The sequence below is a fragment of the Vespa mandarinia genome, chromosome 8, assembly GCF_050613455.1.
Source record: "Vespa mandarinia isolate Hongniang chromosome 8, ASM5061345v1, whole genome shotgun sequence".
Classification (NCBI taxonomy): domain Eukaryota; kingdom Metazoa; phylum Arthropoda; class Insecta; order Hymenoptera; family Vespidae; genus Vespa; species Vespa mandarinia.
In genome coordinates, this window is record NC_140817.1 from 7,038,928 (window position 1) to 7,050,802 (window position 11,875).

Here is an 11,875-nt window from a genome sequence, read left to right on the forward strand (position 1 = left end):
AAATCAAGCTGAATTAGTTTCATTTATATTAGAGAGGAAATCAATTTTTTTTTTTTTAACAATATAAGTATTTCATAAAGACTGATTAGTCAATTAAGTTACAATTTTTCAATTTTTAAATAAAAGCATTCAGACAACCATTAGCAATGTGTATTTATTATTTACATAAGTTACAATGATGACACTTGTGAATAAAGTGGTTCACCGAACAGTTGTTTAGCCCAATTCATTATTTGCAAAATATTCTGAACGTCAGAATTGCCACCACGTCACAAGTATCTGTTGGTATAATAATAAAATGTCAAATAAATTACATTTGTGGCTTCTACCTGTCAAGAAATATATAACTTGCCTTCACAATCTCCACAAAGTGGTTGAAATGTATCGCAGTCAGATCTTCATAGCTCTAAAGCCTATGAACATTTTTTAAACTTTCATTGTGAGTCTTATATTCCATAGAGGCACTGGCTGGAAGATGTAATACTCTCCTAAGTGTATCTCTAATTCTTGCTGTCGTTGCAACATCCGATGCTGTTTTGTTCCAAACACAAATTATATCTTCCTAAATTCAAAGAAAAATATATTTATATATTAAATTGAATGAAGTAAATTAAAAATAGTAGATAAGATATTAATTATTCTTACTTGAAACCTTATGGATACAACAGCACCACATATTTCCTCTCCTACCATAAATTGCTCTCCTAACATAGCTAAAATAAGATTTTCCCAACATCTTGACACCAAGCCTTTTCTTAATCTTACTATCCATTTACCACCTCTTTGGTTTGCCTCATCCTGGAATTAAAGGACTTTAATCGTATACATTTATCGTAATTAATTTTAATACTTTCATTTAAAGCAATACAAAAAATAATTATCAAGATAAAATACTTACCTCCCACATAGGTTTTATACCCACTTTAAATAAGTGAAAGTCTGTGTGTGTTGTTAATTCTGATGGTCTGACTAAGTGACTGTATAGACCCCAAAATTGTTCCACACTTGCGAACCTACCAACCAATTTTAAATTCTGGTCGTAACTCTGTATGCTGGTTTGTTTACCAGGACTGCGTCTACTATACCATAACGCGTATGCATATTGCAATTTGTGCTCGTGAGGACTTATTTCTATAGGAGGCTACACAAAAAAAAATGTGATTTATAAAGCACTGCTAAATCTAAATTTGCAAGTAAAACTAAAAATAAGCTGCGAATGTTCTACTCACTAATAGATCTTTTTCAACTTTATGACTGTCCTTTGATTGGGTTTCTTCGTCTCCACTGTCTTCATTGGTTTTTGATCTGTAAGAACTATCATAATTCACAAAATATGTTTCCTTTTTTATCTATACGTAAAAGAAATAATAATCACATATTTTATTTATTCAAAAATAATGTGCCTGGCACAGTTGTATATACACATTTGAATTAATTTGTATAATGTATGCATTATTAATCATTCAATTTTTTAATTTGAAAACACTGCAAGATCGAAGCGAACAAGTTCCGAAAACATGGTTAGTAAATTTTAAAAAGAAGAAAAAAAGAAAAAAAAATGATGAAAACACGAGTCAATACAATATATTGTGACAAATGTCACGTTCTACATTCCACTGGATATTGTAAATCGAAGCACTGAAAGTCCATATCGAAGAGAAATTTATACACGATTATTCTAACAACTGGTGCTTCGTGTCACGAGTATGATAAATATTTTACTCGAGTAATTTTGCATTGAAAATGAATCTAACCTCCATAAAAGTTGCTTGCGAAAATAGCACGATGAAATCAGAGAAACACTATAGTTTCACTTACGCCTCAAATTTATTGGACATGTTTCTTGCAGAGGTATAAATGTATATAGAATATTAATAAAATACTGTAAACGATATATTTCAACAAGTAGGAATATAAATACAAAAACTTGATTGTTGATCTCTCTCCTTTATCACTTATTGCATTAAGAAGTTTAATGCCCTTACGTTGGCTATACTAATCTTTTACTAGAATTTCCTAGTTTTAATACATCATTCTCTCAGTGAATCTAAAATTGTAATATATACATATATATACATATATCTATAAATAGTATCATAGAAATTTGATAGCGTATAATAAATATAGGGTAATATAGAAATAATTTGTAAAAAGATATATTTTTTTGTTAGAAAAACAATAGTACATATTTTTTGTTTTTTTTTTTTTTTTTTTTTTTTGAGGAAAATGATAAACTCATTTTTTCAATTTTTTTTTATCGTTATTATCCTAACAATATATATATATATATATAAAATCTCTTGAACGTATATTTTTAAAATATTTCATTAGGCCGTAAAAATTCGAGGAATCGAAAGTATTATTTTTCTATTGATGAAAACGCCGCCTTTAATCGATTCATTATATCGTTCCGTTGTGCCTTAACTTCTTCGTCGCACAAGGGCATAACAGTAATCGGACAATGATATTCTACGGTTTCGGTGCACCTCGTGTTTTTTTCCTCATATTTCTCGAATCTAAATTCAGATGTTGTTCTCACTGAAATTTGAACGAGATCATTGAAATTTAGAATCGAACTTTATGAAAGTCAATGACTGATTTTACAATTATAATCTAAGCTGTGTTGCCTCTAAGATCACACTGCTATTTACAGAAAAAAGGAATAAAATAACAAAACCGAGAACAAAACAACTTACCACATATGAAACCAAAGAAACAAGTATTATGATTCGAACTTATTAAATAATCATCGTTTTCTTTTTTTATCGAATAATGTCCAACACCAAAGTTTTCTATGAATGGTATATAACGTAAATGTTCATTATATTCAACGGAATATTGCCAGTGATCGTAATTTCCACTCTCCGCGGTGATGTTGAAATCATCTCTAAAATTTGTAACACTTCGTGATATTTTTTTTTTTAATTCTTTTTCTTAATTTTTTTTCTTATCGAGAATTTAATAACATTAAGGTACGTACATAAGTGGATTTAATAATCTCATATTGCTGAAATCTGCTACAAATTCCCATACATAAATTGGATGGGTATTATTGATAATACCTACGTTCTTCGTTTGCTTAGTTTTCTTATGAATAAAAAGATAATAAAACATAGAAATTATTATTATTGTATATATAATATTTTTAGTTTTCCATTTCATCGGATTAATACTCATTTCTGAAAGAAACGATTGTTATTATATTGTTAATATGATTATTTGAATAATTTTCTTCTATAACATTCCATTTTAAATACCTCTTTCTATAAAAGCGATCTTTTAAATAATCAAGAAAGCCTTCACGACTTCTGTCACTGATAACACAACAAATACAATTTCTATCTTCGGCATCGACACGTCGACGGTATCCATGAAACTGACGGATACTAGGTTGTAGTTTCCTCAAATATTGTAACTCCCTTCTACCAAACTTTTCTTATTTTTTTGTAGTAATTTTTAAAAACAGAAAGAATTCAAAGTTTAAATTACCTACGAAGAAAAACCTAGAAATAATTTACGTATATATATATTTACGTAATATATATATATACGTATATATATATATATATAAAAACTATATAATAGTTTTAATTCTTTTGAAGTACCACCAGATGGTGCAAAATAACTTTTTAAAAATAATTAAAAACGGCGGGAAATTGTTTTTAAATTTTCTTGACAATTCGTTCTAATTGTTGTGACAATAATTAATGCGAGACATATGTAAAAGCATATCTTTTATTGATCGGAACAAGTGATATTTTTGCTATAAAAATTTTAAGATTGAATCATCATTCTATTTAATCACGACAAATAAAAAGAAATGACTTCATAAAGTATACATGTAAATTTGTTTTAAAATGTTTTTTAATAACATACAGACGATAAATTCACATATGTATTAACTGTTTATTATTTCATAAAAAATGTTCAATTTTTTTGGTAAATTCAAATGTTTTCATAAATTTGCACAAAAGTTATAACTTTTATTTATTACTATTGTCAAAGAAACAGCAATGTTTGTATATAAAATTGATGATTGTATATGAAACGGGCTGATTCTTTCTTTTTTTTTTTTCTTTTTAATACATTTATTATGAATAATATGCAGCTTGAAAATATTATAATTACTTCAACTAGCACAATAATTTTTTGTCAAATACAATTATACATTTATAACAAGTATAAGCTAAAAACTTATGTTCACTTATGACTATATATACAATTATCAGTGAAACCAGAGAATATGACGGTTAATCATTGACAATTTTCAGGGTAGATATGACATATGTACATATAGTCTGAAATAACAATTTAAATAGAGCAATTTAAATATGACAAAAACCCAGGAGTCACTGATATTTTCTTACTAGAACTCTTTTAGATTGAGAAAAATAGTCATTGTTTTTGTACATAACTTTAAATATAGGTAATTGATTTTTATATATATATATATAAAATCTAACTATCCTGTTTTCTATATTTTATATTTCTACTTTTCGTGGGGATTATTAAAATTACTATTATATGATACATTTTAATAATAAATCAACAAATGAATTCCAGTTTTCATTTATGTATATCAGAATATAAAAAATCTATTACTTTAATGCAACCAATTCTTTTTGTTTTGTGAATATTTTATAAAGCATACATCTCTAATATGAATTGACATTTTAGGCACAATTGAATTACATTTTAGGCAGTATTATATACGTATATTAAAAATTTTTTTGCTACTATAGCATCATTGAAATTATAAATATTCTAACAAAGATGAAGAAGAAAAGAAGAATGTGTAAAATAATGTATTTTTTGTAAATATTTGAAAATGTCCTCGATACTTAATAGTCCGTGGTTGATAAAATTTTAGCAAGGGCGAAGAACATATGTATTATGAAAATAATGTAATGCAGAGAGATTCTCTGTTGTAACGAATTATGTAAAAAAATGACTAATGAATATTCTATAATTTTGGCTCATCTTATTCAAGGGTCACAAGAAGATCATCTCCTTCCACTCTTACCCCTTGACTAACATCTACCGTTTTTATTTTTCCTGCCTTTGGTGCCTGCACTACCATCTCCATTTTCATCGCAGATAAGACAATCAAAGGTGCACCTTTGTCTACCGTATCACCAACTTTTGCTCTGATATCAATGACGGTACCAGGCATAGGAGCTCCAATTTGATTTTTATTACTTTTATCCGCTTTTGGATGTACGTGAAGTTCCTGAGAAATAATGAGAATGAATTAAAGCATTGGATTATTATCAAAAAATTTTTGATATATGTATATATATATATATATATAAATTTAATAAATCTTACCTTAACAGCCTCTTTATCCTTAATGAATACAGATCTCAATTGACCATTCATTTCGAAGAATACTTCACGTTCACCATTTTTCGTAAGATCTTCGGCAACTGCCAAAGTTTTAATGGCTAACGTCTTACCCTTCTCTATAGTTACGTCAAATTCTTCGCCTACCTTTGGCCCCGTGAGGAAAATTCTAGTTTCAAGTTTGTCCACCGGACCAAATTTTTCTTTAAAGTTTAAGTAATCGTTCGTCACGCTAGGATATAAGGCTGCGGACATAACATCCTTTTCCGTAACATGTGGATAGATTTCTTGTAATTCTTTCTTTAAATTGGCAAAATCTAAAGGTGCCAAGTTCTCTCCTGGTCTACCCTTTACTCTTGGCATATCTTTCAGAACCTTAGATCTAAAAGGTTCAGGGAATCCACCGTGAGGTTCACCAATCGCACCTTGTAGGAATTCAACTACCGACTTCGGGAAAGACAATTCTTCGGCCTTGTTAAGTACATCTTTAGAAGAGAGTTTATTTTGTACCATGAATTGCGCCAAATCGCCTACTACTTTTGAGCTAGGTGTAACTTTAATGATATCACCGAGTAACAGATTGGCTTCCCTATATGCCTTTTTGACATCCTCAAAGAATTGACCCAATCCAAGGGAATACGTTTGGAATTGAAGATTTGTATATTGACCTCCTGGAATTTCGTTCAAATATACATCAGCATTTCCTGACTTCATCGTCGTAGTACATTCAAAAGGTGCATAAAGCGTTCTAGTTTGTTCCCAATAAGCCGAATATTCCGAGACATCGTTTAGTTCCAGATTCGTATCGTTTGGTGTACCTAAAGTTTTGTATAAAAATTAATGGACTTCAAAAAGAAACCTGAATAAAAATAAAACTATTACGAATACTTTACCCTGCAATGAAGCGACAATGGCTCCCATGGAAGGTTGACTGGTCATTCCAGACATACTGTCAACAGCAACGTCAACAACGTCGGCTCCGCTTTCAACACAGGCCAGCATCGATGCAACCCCGACGCCTGCGGTATCATGAGTATGGATATGAATTGGCACGTCAGGATTTTTTTGTCTGATAGCGTCGATCAATATTGTTGCAGCTTTTGGTTTCAAAAGACCTGCCATATCTTTGATCGCCAAGACATGAGTGCCAGCCTTGACCAATTCATTTGCCAAATCTGTGTAATATTTTAGATCGTACTTTTTACGTTCCGGATTGCTGACATCTCCTGTATATGAGATCGCGGCCTCTATGATTCCACCGGCTTTACCAACTGCATCCATTCCTGAGAAAGATCTTAATCCGTTAATTATAATTGTTCATAAAAAAAAAGTTCGAAGATATCTTTTACGAAAAGAATATAGTCTTACCGATGATCAAGTTAGGCATGTAATTCAAAGAATCGAACACTCTGAAAACGTCTATACCCATTTGGACGGCTAATTCGCAAAATTTGAAAACAACATTGTCCGGATAATTTGTATAACCGACTGCATTAGCACCTCTTAATAACATTTGGAAAGGAATATTGGGAATGGCTTTACGCATATCTTCCAAACGTTCCCACGGGCACTCGTGTAAAAATCTTAATGCTACGTCGAAGGTTGCACCTCCCCAGTTCTCCAAGGAATAAAGCTTGTTGAATTTATGTGCCACAAAGGGTGAGATCGTTAGAAGATCGTGAGATCGGACGCGTGTAGCTAAGAGAGATTGATGCGCGTCACGGAATGTCGTGTCCATCAGTAGTACACCTTTATGTTGACGAATGGCTTTGGCAAATGCTTCTGGTCCCTGTTCTTTGTAGATATGACGAAAACCTTTCGGTGGATCCATAACATCTGCAAGATGTAATGCATTTTAATCAGTAATGATCTTTTCTTTTTCTTGTGTTTTTTCTTCCCATAAAATTGACATAAACGTGTTAACGTAAGTTTAGTTGTTTTCATGCATACACACACACACGTGTATTATCAAAATTAAAGCTTTGTGTGTAATTATACGACAGTATATGATCATGCTGTATATATATATATATATAGGCGTTCATGCAACAAACGAACAATCATGTTTGTTAATTAAGCTACAAGTGTGATGCACCGTTTACGTGTAAATTATATTCTTACAAGTGTACCTTAAGTCATGCAAAGACAATATTAAAAGAAAGTGTTATAAATATTAAAATCTTCCTAATGTGCCAATTATTTATGTCCACGAGGAACATATACATATTTCTTCATATTATATTACATTTTTTTACCTACTTATATATTTAAGAAGATATTCTTTTGTACTCCAGTCACACACACACATACATTGCTGTGTAGTTAATATCTTTAGAAAGTATATTGCATCGATAATGTACTAACTAAACTAATAGATTATTATCGAATAATTTTTGCAAGCTATACATGTTCTTCAGTCTCTATAATAATAAATGGGTACTTGATAACAAGTATATATAAAAATACAAAAGAATCAATATTGTTTGCCTACCTGGTGTATCTGGATCACTGTTCTCCTCTGCAGCTGCAAGCTTAGCAAAGTCTAAAAACATTGCCAAACAATAAAATAAAAGCATGCGATAAACAATGAAAAGTAATAAATTACGTGGCACCATTAATTTCTAATTAACGGCTATCCAAGGTATGGTCAGTTAAGAAGAATTTTATTAACAATTTAGTTCTTTTAACGCAGATAAATAAGGCACAACTTGGATATATCGTTTCGTTGATTCATTATTAAGCATGCTCGTGAACTTAAATGAGTTTTTAATCACAAATGTTCTCCTTCGATAATAAATCCAACAAAAAATGGAAAGATAAATGAAATTATAAAAGAGAAATATATATGAGTATGATATAAAATAGAAAAAGAAAAAATATATGAAAAAAAAAAAAAAAGAACAAAAAGTATGACAATAGCGAATATTGATCTTTCACTAGTTCACATAGTGCATTAGTGTTGCGTACGATGACGTGGTGCAAATTGTGCAAATGAATATAAAAATAAGTACATAAAAATGCGATAAAAATTTATCCAATTAAAGATTTGTCCAATGTTTGCCCATCGTCATCCATCAGAGAAAGCAAAATGTTTCAGTTTGTGTGGGCTAAAATAGGGTGTCTGTCGTAATAGATTGTTATTTGAAATATTAACATTTGGATTAGCAAAGAATGAAAAGATTATTCACACGACGTTGAAATCACCTTATAAGAAATCTTGATCACCTTCTGGCAATCATTACCGATCAATAGAGAGACTGGCAGACACCCTAAAGGCGAAGTAAGAAAAGTGTGCTCCCATTTATTATGGACCCACGTATCAAAGCGTATCCTTTGTAGATCTCTAGCGTTTTAACTTGTTTGCCACTTGATATACTAGATCGTTATTAACGTTTTCATTTCTAAATCTTTCGAATTAGAATAAGAGTTACAATAATAATTACAAACGCACAAGCAGTTTGCTACATTTTCAAATATCATACCTAAAGCGATCTGTGGAACGTGAGGTTTGATTTCTGCTGGTTTTAGAGTAGTAGCCAATGGTGTGCTAGGTCCATTGACGAGAACGGTTCCTAAATAATTCAATAACTTTTGAGCTCGATTCTGGCTCGGTTGAAATTGGAACAATTGTGGATTCTCATCGATGAAATAGGTGTCGACGTTCCCGTTGAGGAATTTTTGATTCTCCAAAACGTTAAGTAAGAATGGTATGTTGGTTTTCACACCACGAACTCGGAATTCACGTAATGCGCGATTCATCTTAGCGCAGGACGATTGAAGATCTGCGGAGTGACTTATCACCTTTTGTTGAAACAAGAACACGTTACTAGCTTTTGTAAAAAATTGATCTTTTTTCTTCTTTTTTTTTTTCAATCATTAAAGATACCTTAACGAGAAGGGAATCATAGTAAGGTGATATAATAGCACCAGCAAAAGCAGATGCACCGTCCAATCGAATTCCCATACCCTCTCCTGATCGAAAGACTTCAATCCTTCCAGTATCTGGTTGGAAATTTTTTGCTGGATCTTCAGTCGTAACACGACACTGAATGGCAAAACCTTGAGGAACAATTTTCTCTTGCGTCATACCAAGCTCAGGTAAAGTGATCCCTTCGGCGATTCGTACTTGAGATTGGACAAGATCAATCCTAAAACATATTGAATAACGACGAATCACTTGTCATCTATCTCTTTTATATAATATCATTGAAAATTGAAAAAGTACCCGGTGATCTCTTCCGTAACCGTATGTTCGACCTGTAGCCTAGCATTAACTTCGATGAAGTAAAAGTTTCCTGATTCATCGACTAGAAACTCGACGGTACCAGCGTTCGAATAACCAACGTGTTTTGCCAGCTTTACGGCGTATTCAGTCATCTTATTCCTTACTTTGATATCCAATCGTGGCGCAGGTGCAATTTCCACAACCTGCAAAAATGATGAATTTTGATTATTAAAATTACCATAGTAATAATAATACGATCACGATTATCTTACCTTTTGATGCCGACGTTGAACCGAACAATCCCGTTCGTAAAGATGTACGACATTACCGGCTTGATCACCGAGTAATTGTACCTCAATATGCCTTGGTCTTTCGATGAACTTCTCGATGAACATAGCACCGTCTCCAAAAGCTGCCTTTGCCTCGGACGATGCACGTTCGAACATTTCACGAACCTCTTCCATTTGTCTGACGACACGCATACCTGTCGATGTAATAAACGTTTCGATCGTTTCTCAAACCTTTAATAATTATTCGATAATAAGTGTAATAACGAAAAACAGTCATCAATTACTGGGGTCTACCTCGCCCTCCACCTCCATAAGCAGCTTTGAATATTACGGGAAGGCCATGTTTCATACAAAATTCCATGGCTTCGTCGGTAGTCCTCACTGGACCGTCCGTTCCTGGAACGATCGGTACTCCAGCTGCTATAGCAGCTTGTCTGGCAGCCACCTAATAATATAATTTTATTTCATTAATGTATGTCCCTACAAATTTCTATTTCACAGTAAATTTCGATAAAAATATTTTACATAATTTTTCGCTTTTAATATTCACTTAATAATTTAATAAGTATTAAATAATACATTTTTTTTTATTTTATTAAAAAAAAAAAAAGAATCATAACCATTAAAGGATTAATTGCAGTTCTTAAACTATTCACGTCATTTTCTCGAGTCATCACCTTGTCTCCCATTTGTTGAACGACCTTCGGACTAGGTCCGATAAATCTTAATCCAGCATCGATCACAGCTTGAGCAAAATCTGATCTTTCTGAGAGGAAACCATAGCCTGGATGAATGGCATCAACGTCATTCTCTTTAGCTACTTGTATAATCTCTGGTATATTGAGATAAGCTTGGACCGGTGGTAAGCCTCTTCCAACTAAGTAACCTTCATCGGCCTTCTGTCTGTGCATTTGCATCTTATCTTGTTCCGAATAAATAGCTACCGAACGAATGCCGAGTTCGGTGCAAGCACGAAAAACACGAATAGCGATCTCCCCTAAATAAATCATATAACATAAAATATTTCCTTTTTATTTATTTATTTAATTTTTCTTTTTTTTTTCTTTTTTCAAAAAACGAAAAAATTTATTGTAACATTGAGGTTTTATTAAAAATTTATTTATCTCACGAATCTATCGATCGGAGAAAGTATTGGAGTGATTAAAAAGAAGAGAACAAAAAAAAAAAAAGAAAGAAAGAAGAAAAAAAAAACAGCAATTCACAGAGTAATCGATCAGAGATAAATTTTACTTTCGATAATTAGCTTTTGGATTCCATTACGCGTATTGCGATTTTATCTATCGTTCGAGGAAATATCGTTTTTTTTTGAATTAATAATTAATACATGTTCAGGCCAATCGAAGGAATACTTTCACAATAGTCAAGTTGAATTATTTGAAGATATGAATGATCTTCTATGAACAATATGAATGATCATTTGTTGAATTAACGTCAACGATTGAGTCAATATTCGTCATTCTTATCATGAGTGGACTCGTGATCGTATGGTGCATAATTTTCGGCTTACGCGTTATCGTATGTTAGTCTAATAAGATAGATATTTGCAAAGGATTACCATTTTTTTTGGATCGGTTTGTTGAATTAGTTGGCAATGGTATTGAACTAAATAGCTCTACTGTAATGGAGCCAAAAATTTTCGATCGGTCAAAGCCAATGAGCAATATCAAATTATCTTTTTAGGTCAATTTAACTCGATTAAACGTCTTTTTTTCTTCTTTCTTTCTTTTTATTCATTTTATCCTTAATTATTTGTACTCTTTATCTACTTTTTATTATTATTGTTATTCTTATTATTATTACTATTATTTTATTTTTATTTCGAAAGAAATTAAATCACTTACCTCGATTTGCCACCAAAACACTTCTGATAGGTTTGTACTGAACATCGCTGGCGAATAAATTCTTGCTGACTCTCCATGTATGTAGTATCGTTTTGTGTTTTGATAAGACTTGCTGGGCTCTTATCGACTGCATCTTCGATTATTCAAACTTTCTA

The 11,875-nt window shown here is 31.7% G+C and overlaps 3 protein-coding genes across 7 annotated transcripts; all 3 read right to left on the reverse strand.

The window, feature by feature from the left end:
• Window positions 1-127: 127 nt before the first annotated feature.
• Window positions 128-2,005, reverse strand: LOC118446196 (eukaryotic translation initiation factor 4E type 2). Of its 2 annotated transcripts, none has more exons than XM_035876581.2 (6): window positions 1,819-2,005; window positions 1,230-1,314; window positions 899-1,141; window positions 646-798; window positions 353-562; window positions 128-279 (listed from the first exon to the last, which is right to left on the reverse strand). In XM_035876581.2, the coding sequence occupies exons 1-5, from the start codon at window positions 1,836-1,838 to the stop codon at window positions 407-409; spliced, it is 657 nt and encodes a 218-aa protein (XP_035732474.1). In that variant the 5' UTR covers window positions 1,839-2,005; the 3' UTR covers window positions 128-279; window positions 353-406. The 2 variants fall into 2 exon arrangements, with proteins under 2 accessions (XP_035732474.1, XP_035732483.1); XM_035876590.2 differs by having other exon boundaries at window positions 1,230-1,305; window positions 1,819-2,002.
• Window positions 2,006-2,236: 231 nt separating this feature from the next.
• Window positions 2,237-3,532, reverse strand: LOC118446207 (uncharacterized). 2 transcript variants are annotated; one of them, XM_085658727.1, is made up of 4 exons: window positions 3,258-3,532; window positions 2,981-3,179; window positions 2,697-2,902; window positions 2,237-2,538 (listed from the first exon to the last, which is right to left on the reverse strand). In XM_085658727.1, the coding sequence occupies exons 2-4, from the start codon at window positions 3,175-3,177 to the stop codon at window positions 2,360-2,362; spliced, it is 582 nt and encodes a 193-aa protein (XP_085514853.1). In that variant the 5' UTR covers window positions 3,178-3,179; window positions 3,258-3,532; the 3' UTR covers window positions 2,237-2,359. The 2 variants fall into 2 exon arrangements, with proteins under 2 accessions (XP_085514853.1, XP_035732496.1); XM_035876603.2 differs by having other exon boundaries at window positions 2,244-2,538; window positions 2,697-2,887; window positions 3,258-3,527.
• A 502-nt stretch (window positions 3,533-4,034) lies between these two features.
• PCB (Pyruvate carboxylase) lies at window positions 4,035-11,856 on the reverse strand. Of its 3 annotated transcripts, XM_035876161.2 has the most exons (12): window positions 11,721-11,856; window positions 10,536-10,855; window positions 10,153-10,303; window positions 9,841-10,052; window positions 9,569-9,771; window positions 9,230-9,491; window positions 8,826-9,144; window positions 7,835-7,885; window positions 6,712-7,179; window positions 6,237-6,626; window positions 5,329-6,161; window positions 4,038-5,230 (listed from the first exon to the last, which is right to left on the reverse strand). In XM_035876161.2, exons 1-12 carry the CDS (start codon window positions 11,851-11,853, stop codon window positions 4,982-4,984), a joined length of 3,591 nt encoding a protein of 1,196 aa, XP_035732054.1. In that variant the 5' UTR covers window positions 11,854-11,856; the 3' UTR covers window positions 4,038-4,981. The 3 variants fall into 3 exon arrangements, with proteins under 3 accessions (XP_035732085.1, XP_035732054.1, XP_035732076.1); XM_035876183.2 differs by lacking the exon at window positions 7,835-7,885 and having other exon boundaries at window positions 4,039-5,230; XM_035876192.2 differs by lacking the exons at window positions 10,536-10,855; window positions 11,721-11,856 and having other exon boundaries at window positions 4,035-5,230; window positions 10,143-10,299.
• Window positions 11,857-11,875: the final 19 nt, after the last annotated feature.

Excerpts from the sequence above, each read along its gene's own strand:
- LOC118446196 (XM_035876581.2), bottom strand. The coding sequence starts at position 1,838 with ATGTCCAATAAATTTGAGGC. Across the intron at positions 1,142-1,229 it reads AAGTTGAAAAAGATCTATTA|CCTCCTATAGAAATAAGTCC; the intron begins GTGAGTAGAACA and ends TTTTTTGTGTAG. Across the intron at positions 799-898 it reads GTATAAAACCTATGTGGGAG|GATGAGGCAAACCAAAGAGG; the intron begins GTAAGTATTTTA and ends CTTTAATTCCAG.
- LOC118446207 (XM_085658727.1), bottom strand. The coding sequence starts at position 3,177 with ATGAGTATTAATCCGATGAAATGGAAAACTAAAAATATTATATATACA. Across the intron at positions 2,903-2,980 it reads AGATTATTAAATCCACTTAT|TGTTACAAATTTTAGAGATG; the intron begins GTACGTACCTTA and ends AATATCACGAAG. Across the intron at positions 2,539-2,696 it reads TTTCTTTGGTTTCATATGTG|TGAGAACAACATCTGAATTT; the intron begins GTAAGTTGTTTT and ends TTCAAATTTCAG.
- PCB (XM_035876161.2), bottom strand. The coding sequence starts at position 11,853 with ATGCAGTCGATAAGAGCCCAGCAAGTCTTATCAAAACACAAAACGATA. Across the intron at positions 10,304-10,535 it reads TTCAACAAATGGGAGACAAG|GTGGCTGCCAGACAAGCTGC; the intron begins GTGATGACTCGA and ends TTATATTATTAG. Across the intron at positions 5,231-5,328 it reads AGGATAAAGAGGCTGTTAAG|GAACTTCACGTACATCCAAA; the intron begins GTAAGATTTATT and ends ATTATTTCTCAG.